This window comes from Rhododendron vialii, chromosome 7a (genome assembly GCF_030253575.1).
Source record: "Rhododendron vialii isolate Sample 1 chromosome 7a, ASM3025357v1".
Taxonomy (NCBI): domain Eukaryota; kingdom Viridiplantae; phylum Streptophyta; class Magnoliopsida; order Ericales; family Ericaceae; genus Rhododendron; species Rhododendron vialii.
The window spans coordinates 34,027,009-34,036,738 of NC_080563.1; the positions used below are offsets into that span (position 1 = coordinate 34,027,009).

The 9,730-nt window shown below is 37.5% G+C and overlaps 1 protein-coding gene across 3 annotated transcripts; it reads left to right on the forward strand.

The window, feature by feature from the left end:
• The first annotated feature begins 1,700 nt into the window (after positions 1-1,700).
• Positions 1,701-4,911, forward strand: LOC131334680 (dormancy-associated protein homolog 3-like). 3 transcript variants are annotated; one of them, XM_058369831.1, is made up of 3 exons: positions 1,701-2,187; positions 2,783-2,920; positions 4,553-4,911. In XM_058369831.1, exons 1-3 carry the CDS (start codon positions 2,070-2,072, stop codon positions 4,660-4,662), a joined length of 366 nt encoding a protein of 121 aa, XP_058225814.1. In that variant the 5' UTR covers positions 1,701-2,069; the 3' UTR covers positions 4,663-4,911. The 3 variants fall into 3 exon arrangements, with proteins under 3 accessions (XP_058225814.1, XP_058225815.1, XP_058225817.1); XM_058369832.1 differs by having other exon boundaries at positions 1,871-2,187; positions 2,783-2,904; XM_058369834.1 differs by lacking the exon at positions 4,553-4,911 and adding an exon at positions 4,380-4,510 and having other exon boundaries at positions 1,981-2,187.
• The last annotated feature ends 4,819 nt before the right edge of the window (positions 4,912-9,730 follow it).

Sequence of the window (9,730 nt, forward strand, 5' to 3'; positions counted from 1 at the left end):
TATTTCAAAAAATATATAGGTAAAAGTCATATTAATTTTTTAACTTTTTCGATCTGTCTTGATGAGACGAATCAATAATACACAAAAGTTAAGTACATAACTAACAAACGCAAAAAAAAAAAAAAAGGATAGGGACAAAATGATAAAAAAACCTAAAAAATTGAGCGAAAATTAACGTTAATTTTTTGTTTTGTCAGAGTCTAACGTAAGCTTTAAATCGCAAGGATCATCAGGTAAAAGTTTGAACCAGCAAATAGTTTTAAAGATGTCACATATCAAAATCATGCTGTGCTACTACCTCTTCTTTTTTTTCTTTTTCTTTTTTAGTTTTTTTAAGATAACTGAGGAGCAACGCTGCAGCTATTTCTTCTTCTTTCTTCTTTTTTTTTTTTTTTGAGAAACATGGGCTACTCTAATAAGTGTGCAATAAATATGGAACTATGCCACTATGGTACGAACCATCAACGCAATAAAAGAACCTCCAATGGAACGAACTTTGTTGAAAATTAATGTGTTTATTTTTTGTTATGAATCAAACACGTCGTTGATTAAAAAAAAACCTTTCCTATGTAATTTCATAATTTCATGTAATTATTTTAAAAGTTCAAGTAGACATAAGATAACGTTAACTCGACAACAATTAAATTTGTGTGTGGTTGTATCGTTTTTTATAGTAAGAAATACTTTTACTAAACTCAAAATTATAGTACACATCGAACACAACTTGTGTTTGCCTTTGGGCCTCTAAAATCATCCTCTCTCCCTGCATACGATCCTTATAAAAAAAAATTTCAATTATTTTTTTTTCTCGCTATTTATCTCTTTTCATTTATTATTCTAAAATCTTCTTCAAAATCCAAATCAAACTAACCTGTCTTAATGGGAGAAATGTTTTAAGGGAGGTTTTTGAGAATAATAAGTAAAAAATGATAAATAGATATAAGAGATTGTGTCCAAAAATTTTGAGACCGCAAATTGAGAGTGTCTGTTATCCCCTTAGATAGAAAAAGTATATATTCCTAACAGCTTTTGTGTTGGGGCCGATTTGGGTTATCTATGCTCAACAATAAGCGACTCAAATTGCATCTCAGGCGAACAACAATAGACAACCGAGATATCTTCGACCAAGATACAATCTGAATCGTCTATTTTCGAGCATCGACGACCTTTGTTCCATAGGAGACACCGCGCACCCTGTGTTTCCAAAACGGATCCGGGGGTGCTGTAGTGCATCCCCGTGTAGTGTACGGGTACAACAGCACACAACTGTCAATCTCATCAATCAACGGTTCAAATTAAAAATTATATCTTAACTATTTATTGTCAATGTCAAGATCAATGATAAGAATGTACCCATTAGAGTGCCTGGGCCTTGCATCCAGAATTTCTCAATCCTCTCAAAACGGACAAGGCCCAAACGCTCTCTTCCTTGTCTAAAGAAACTTGGGGCAATTTGGACTTTCCAACTCGATGGTGACCCATCACGTGACATGCCCCCAATCCCGCTTAAACCAACACGTGTCAGTCTCTTTAAAAATCTCTCAAGCGGAGGCGCATCCGCGCAGTCACGTTTTTCCAAGCTTATCTTTACGCCTCTCGCGATCCATCGGGACACGTCATCCATCGCACAATTAGATCCGATCCGACGGTCCAGAAATCTTCTGTCCACCATGACTTGTTCGACCTTTAACCAGTACTCTATTCGAGAAATTTTTCAGTGGCGGATGGGTACCACGTGATCCGCTCGACACATTTTAGCCGTCCGATGCGATTTTGAATGGCTCGAATTTAGAGGGAGAAAGAAGAGGGGTGAGAGGAGAGAGAATATTTTAATTTGAACCTTTTAAAAATACATCAGACAGCTCAAGAATGCTGCGCAGACACTACATGAAATATACCCGCTCGGCACTGAAAAATTCTCTCCTCTCCTTCTCTTCTCTCTTTAAAATCTCTCTCCCCTGTCCCCACTCCTGCAATTACACTTCTCTCGCAGTACTCGTTGGGAAATCCAATACCTTACTACTACTTCCGAGACCCGAGACGACGACCGCCGACGGCTAACGCGCGCCATGAGCTTACTCGACCAGCTCTGGGACGACACGATCGCCGGCCCACGGCCTGATAAAGGCCTCGGGAAGCTCCGGAAACAGCCGACGTTTACGCTCCGGGCGTTGAGCTCCGGCAAGGGTATGGCCTCGTGCTAGCTTTTACGCTGGCTGCGCTATGAACCCGCTGAATTCCTACAACAGCGACCTCCGTTCACTTGTAAAGAAATAGGCGTCGGAAAATATTCTTGAAAGAATTAGAGTATAAGTTTGAAAATTGAGAAAAATTATTGTCAAAGCGAAACTGAAAGTAACGGAAATTGAAAAGTAGGAATATTTTTTTTGACCTATTGTGACTTTTTTTATTGGAATTTCTGTCTTGGAAATATTTAGAAAAGACTCATACCAAATTAGGAAATTCAGAGAAAACAAAGCCGTTAATTTGAAAAGATTGGTCATTGGGGCTTTCTAGAAAGTTCGTTTTTTTTTAAAGAGGGAATTGAAAAATTGCGAGATTAGTTTCTTTGCCGGATATAGAAAGTTCAAGACTGGATCGCACATCTTGTGTGTTAACTGAGCAATACATTTCAAAATTTGGATTGGATCACGAACTGTGATTAGTCATACGATGAATTGAATCGAATCGACACAACTCCGACGAGTTTGAATAAAATCCATTGAAATTCGATTCCTGGGACGATGCTCATTAACCAATTGATTGGTTTTGTTTCGAGCAGAATCGGACGGCGGGAGTGTGGAGGAGGGTGTTAGGGTGACACGGAGCATCATGATAGTGAAGCCTCCCGGTGTTACTCAGAACGATTCGCCTCCGGTTTCTCCTGCGGGTTCTACAACTCCGGTATCTCCTTTCTCTGGTACGCATCTTTCGCTTTTAGTCGCTGTTGTTAGATGTCCGGTGTGGTTTTTCTGCAGAATTGACTCAAATGGGTTTCCAAGAAAAATTTGCTAAGGCTAGTTTCGTAGTTTTGATTGGGCTTTTACGTCCATGAAATCTATTGACGGATATTGCAGTGATGTGGGGGAGTCAAGCTCCCGTCCGGTGGGGCTTAATGTCCAGTTCCGGCCAGTCGGTCATTTTCCGGCTAACATCGATTTCGTTCAATTATTGGATGTGTATTTTTTTCCAAAATAAATGTGTTCTGATTGTGTATTGAATGATATCCGATGAACATGATTTTTAACAGAGTTACGCGTCTAGACGGTGTTGAAAGGATCTAAAATATGAACAGATTCAATCATTGAAGGAAATTGATGTTAGCCGGAAAATGGCCGACTCGCCGGAACTGGACATTAAGCCCTACTGGTCGGGAGCTTGACCCCGTGGCGTAGTGCATGGGAAAGAATTATTTGTTTGTTTTTGTTTGCATTCATAATAGTGGAGTGATGATAAAGACAAGGCCCATAATAGTGACGTTAATGTAAGCTTGTAAGCTTTCTTCATTATCCATTTATACCAACTTGATAGAGCTTTGTTTGAATAGGTCATGGCTCTATTTTAACTTAGGGAGCTCTCTTTTTTCTTTTTCTTTTTTTTTTCTTTTTTCTTTTTTTGCATTTTATATTGTGAATTTTAGGTTTTTAGATTATGATAAGAATAGATTGTGAATCTGGAGAGTGTTTGAGAGATATGTGTAGAATAGATTTTGACACAGAGTAGTGTTTGGGAGAATAATCATCGAAAGAGATTATGAGTTGGTTTTTTTTAACATATTACCCTTGGTTAGTATGTTAATAACCCTTTTTCGACATATTTTTTTTTTAAAGATACTGTTAATTTGTTGTTTGGTCCTTCCACTTTAAAAATACTTGTGTCCCATATTTGAAAGTTCCAAATATTTTTGTTTGCTAAGCACAAATTGTCAAATTTTACCTTGAAAAAATGTTATTACCATTTCGGCATAAAAATAGCATCATATTTCGTGATGGAAACAGAAAATAAAATTATAGAGGGCGAAAGAACAAAAAGTCTTTCATAATCCAAACATGAAAAGCATCGCAAATAAGTACAAAACATAGAAAGGTGAAAATTCAATAAAAGGTCAGGGGTAATTTTGACTTTTTTCCGTCAAGAAAAATTAGAATGCACAATCAGAATCCAAAAGCTCTGTTTCTCATATGGTGGCTCTATTGTGTGATTTGGAGAAAGAATTATGGCAAAATGCATTTTGGAATTGAGCTCCCAAACTGCCAAAATGGGAAACTGCATAATCCAGAATGGATAATGCAACTCCCAAACATCCCTTAACCTGAAGTAGTCACACTACCAATACTCTGTTGGTATGCTATAAAGTCTGATGTATCTTATTTCTGTAGACCCTGTGCCGATCCCTGCCCTTATTGTTGATGGTGATATCCAGGTTAATGTTGGCAAACTTTATAACATTTCCCTTCTTTTTCAATTTTGAAGAAGGAAAAAAACTATCAAGTACTTGTTTGTGTTGATGGTATCGATTTTGTTTCAATGCTAAAACAATTTGTTTGTGTAGGTGGAAGAGAGGCTTACCGATTTCGGAGGAGGTCTATATCGGACGTTTACGAGAAAGCAAACGGGACCGGATCCAGAAGCGCTCCTCCTCCTCCTCCTTATGGCATGTGACATTTGAGATCTCTTCTCTCATCAATCGATAGAAAATGTCCCCGTACCTTCCTGTTTTTAGCCACTTTTGAGTTGAAAATGTGTGTTTTGGTCAGCTTTGTAAATATTGGGTGAGCTATTGTATGCATGTAAGCTTGTTTGGAACTTGCTCTCAGGGTGTGGAGGTTTTCTATGTCATTTTTGCTATTGTATGCATGTAAGCTTGTTTGGATCTTGCTCTCACAATTGACTCATTTTCGTTGGAGTGAATTTTTCTGTAATGATTTTTGATAAATGAAGAAATTTATAAACCAACCAGAAACAAGGAACAATCTGTAAGAGAACCCTCCCATGAACCGAAGAGAGAAACAAAACCACAAACAACTAAGCAAGCATGGACAACACTAACAGCAGCCAGCAGACTATAAGAATTCTAACTGGGAGTATTCAAGCTATTGCACAGATTAATATTCTCAGGAGTCCATGGAAAATCTTTCCAAAACAGAATGGGAGTTCTTCGAATTTTTATCCGAGAATAGACTCTCGCACGGATATTACCCGAAACTTATGTGCAAATTAACTCCGTGAACATCAGGTGTGCTTCTAGCAAAAATCCACTACTTCGAGTTTTCTTGCAAAAAGATAAAAAGAATATTCTTTTTTTGGTAGGCTAAAAGAAATAGTATTCTTCAAGTATTCTTCTTTCTTCTTCTTTTTGGATTTTTCATTTATCTATTCTTCTTTCCCATTCAAAAGTGGTCTACTTGTTTTGTTTCTAATTTGCAAGCGGCTGAAGGGGCTTGAGAATTATCACAGTGGAGATGATGAAGTGCACATGATTGGGTGCCAACTTATGTTCGTGTTTAACATAATTGGGTGCCAATTGTAGCATTGCCCCTTGGTGCCACCGTGTATTAAAATGAGTTACATTTTAGGACCCATCACCTTTTTTTTATAACTCATAATGTCCGAGCCAACTAGTGTATACCTCTAATAATCTTTAGGGAGACCAATCTTACCGTCCCGTATGGACTGGACCTCATAAGAGTTCATAAAACTTAAAAAAATCTACCTTTGAAAATTTCAAGAGGTCGCACACCCTTGCCGCTTTGATTACCATGCCAACCCTTTAAATTTTAAGACCAGTTACTTTCTGTTCAAGGGTTATGTGACTTAATTAAGGCCCTAAGTTTCCAAAAATGCTAAAAGTACTAATTTTTTTTCTAAAAAAGTAGTAAAAATACTAAAGCAGCTTTTTTTTCCTTCAAAAAATAGAGAGGGAGGAAAAAAAGCCCCTTTAGTAATTTGGAAACTTTTAGCTTTGAATTGTGATGCATCTAATAGTGATTTGGTTCGTGGCATTTGTACAATCTCATTGATGAAAAACCAAAATCCTTATGGAACCCCAAATTTGTCAAACAGTCCGCACAAGTATTTTCTTTCGCGAAAGCTATAGGTTACTTCAATCACCTCCAACCGCTACCTGAAAAAACCTGCAATCATTCACTAAAGTACTGAATTGGTGAACTTGGCAGGAAGTTGCAAATGAACAGAGCCGTTTGTTCGGGATCTGGATCCTCTTCACATGTTTTCCTCCCCACATCTACCCCATCTTTTCACCACAACATGACACCTCATTAATGAATTCAACCGACGGCCAAGATTAGATCTCAGCCCCAACTTTAATAAAACGGCGTCGTTCCTTTACTCTCTCCTAACACAGCTAACGTTTTCTCCTTTCTCCGTTTTCTTCTATGTTTTCCCATCTCTTTCCCTGTCACTTCAACTTTCATCCCCTCTCTCTCTCACTCTCTCTCTCTGGACTGTAAGTATTCGATTCACCTTCAACTATAATATTTTGATTTTGCATCTCTTTATTTATGTAGTGATGACTGATGAATACCAAAAACCACAATCAAAAACCTAATTTGATTTTGCATCTCTCTATGTGAAGTACAAAAAATCCAAATCCATATGGACAGTACCAAAAACCACTATCGAATGAAATCACAGTACAAACAGAACCCTAATTTTACAGAACAAACACAAATCAAAACAAAATTTAATGAAGAGTCGGGAGAGGCCAAAATCACCGGAGGGATTGCATGGGGGCAGGGGCTGTGTTTCTTCTCTTTTGGGGATGACGATGGTGGTTTTTATTTTTGGGAGAATTTTACATAAATCCACTATAGCAGTTTCCAAACCCATCTAGTCCATTTCTAAGTTTTATAACCCCTTAAGTCCACTAGCCTATTATTAGGGATGAAATGAACCCGGCAAGACCAATATACCCCTGATTTTAAAAAACATTTTGCCCCGTCTCATCCATTTCAAAATTCTTTCAATTCAAAAAATTATAAAACCCCAACACCCCCCCAGGGCCCAGTTCCCAACCAGTCGGTTCGTCTTCAAACACTTGATCGACGAGAAGCACTCGATTGCCGTCACTGTCCTCAAGCATTCAAATACCGGCGTCGTCTTCGTCATCGTCGTCAAGCACTCGATTGTCGTCGTCACTCCAACAACGAGATCAACAAACGAAAAACAAAGATCAACCCACGTCCCAGACTTCCTCCGTCGTCGATCCTTGACCTAGCCCAAGGTACGATCGTTGCAAATATCCGTCGTCGATCGTCGCCTTTCGTTGCCGTTCGTCGCCCTAATTACAGTCGGTGGTTCTTCTCCGTTGGTCGCCCCTTCTAGTCGCCGTTCTTCGCCCTCATTTTGCCGTCAGATCCGACGACGCAATCGATACACTAGGTATGTTTCCATTCGTATATATGGTTATATATGGTTAATTTAAGTTAGGGTTTTGTAGTGCGAGAATCTATATTGTTATAGCATGAATTAAATGTTTTTTGGATAAGTGTTTGTTTGATTCCTTGTTCAAACAAGTTATTTACCTTATGTTTGAGGATTTTGTACAGAGCATCCTGGCGAAAATATATGAATGCTTTATGTTTATGTTTATGTTTGAGCAGTCCTATTTATATGGTTGTATAACTGGTCTGGCTAAGTTAATGGTTAAGAAGTGATATGTTTATGAATGGTTTATGTTTATGTATATGTTTGAGGAGTCCAGTTTCCACCTTATGTGTTTCTATTCATATGTATGATTATATAACTGAATTGGCTAAGTTAAGTTACGGTTTTGGTTGCGATTATACATGGTTATATCAATATCTGATCAGTCCAATTTATGTTTCTATTCGTATATATATGGTTATATAAATGGTTTGGCCAAGTAATGTTATGGTTTTGATTGCGAGTACATATGGTTATATCAATGTTGCCTATATATTCGGATCAATGTTTTGGCTAAGTTAATTTAGGGTTTTGATTGTGAGTAGATATGGTTTTATCAAACTCTGATACCCTGCTCTGAGTAGTTTATGTTTCTCATCGTATATATGGTTATATGATGATATGCGAACCCAAATGGTTATATATGATTAAAAGTTCTTAGAAAACTGTGTTTATATATGGTTATATCAATGTTGGTTATATACTAATTTTGTTAAAGGCTGCGAGTGTAAAATGTGTGTGAATAGACTTGTTATTATTTGTGCAGTTGTTCAATGGGTGAAGAGTATTAAGTTACCTGTGAAGTCGACTGTGAAGAAGGCGACGTCGATGAAGGGAAAGAAGTTACGAGATCTCCTCTTTTTCTTTTTTTAGAGTTAGAAAGGACAAAATCTCATGTATAACATTATAAGATTATATGTTTATTTTTTGTCACATGTGTTACGTTTATTTTTTGTGTATTATTGTTACTAGAAGCAAGTCATTGAGGCCGCTGCGTGGACCAATTCAATAAAGTGAAAATATAATATTATATGAGAGTTTTTGTGTAACGAAACTCAAAAAAAATTCAACAAAGCAGTTGAGATCAAGATGAAATCATGCCAACATAGCTAACATATTTGATCATTTATCAACTTTTAGACTCAATTACATACCAATAACATTCACATATAATCTGTTGTAAAGAGTACCACTCTGTCATATGTTTTCTATACATATAACGTTATATGGTCTCTATACCTACATGGTCATATATTGACTTATGCATTCAAATACACAACAGAATCCCATTTAACATTGTTATATGAGGCCTGGTCAAACTTTCATTTTTTCTAATGAATGAGTATCTAACGTTAAATATATGTTTCTGTCATGTGTATCTCTTGAAAAATGAACATATGACATTATATAACGTTAAACCTAAACAACCAAAATCATTTTAGGTTTGCATCCTTAACATCGTTATATGTGATCTTCTGTCATGAGTGGATGAGTATATAATGTTAAATGCAAGCTGATGAATGAGTATAACTTAAAATGTAAGTATCTCACGTTAAATGTGAACTGATGAACGAGTATATAACGTTATATATGTACAATAACGTTATATACAGTGTATCAGAAAAGGATAATCTTCTGCCACTCTATTCCAACGTAACTGCCGAGATTTCAAACATAGAACGGATAATGGGCTAAAAGTATGGAATTTGAATGGAAAGGGTAATTTTGTCAGGTACTATTTCCCTTTTTAAATGTAGTGGACTTTATGCCTTATCAAAAACATATTAGTAGATCTAGTGGGTTAGAAACTTGATCAATGGACCTAGTGGGTTAGAAACATGCTATAGTGGACCCTAGGCCAATTATTTATTTTTCCCCCCCCCCAAATTCTGGACAGTGAGAACAAACGGAGAGGAAGTAGAAAATGTTAGCTGTGTTAGGAGATAGCAAAAGGAACGACACCTTTTTATTAAAGTTGAGGTTGAGATCTAATCTTGGCCGTCGGTTGAATTCATTAATGAGGTGTCATGTTGTGGTGAAAAGATGAGGTAGATGTGGGGAGGAAAACATGTGGAGAGGATCCGGATCCGTTCGCGAGCGGCTCGAGAACGGCTCGACTCAGTTCGGTTCGTGATAAAAACGAACGAGCTCGAGCTTGGTATCTTGGCTCGATTTGTAAGCGAGCCGAGCTCAAGCTTGCCAAAGCTCGGCTTGAAGTGGCTCGCGAGATATACACACACAAAACTTCTTATAAGGGCGTCCTTACCGTATTAAAGTGAGGACG

What these genes read in the sequence shown, in the direction of transcription:
- LOC131334680 (XM_058369831.1), top strand. Translation starts at nt 2,070, where the DNA reads ATGAGCTTACTCGACCAGCTCTGGGACGACACGATCGCCGGCCCACGG. An exon ending in GGCGTTGAGCTCCGGCAAGG is followed by an intron (nt 2,188 to 2,782) that starts GTATGGCCTCGT and finishes TGTTTCGAGCAG; the next exon opens with AATCGGACGGCGGGAGTGTG. An exon ending in TCCGGTATCTCCTTTCTCTG is followed by an intron (nt 2,921 to 4,552) that starts GTACGCATCTTT and finishes TTGTTTGTGTAG; the next exon opens with GTGGAAGAGAGGCTTACCGA.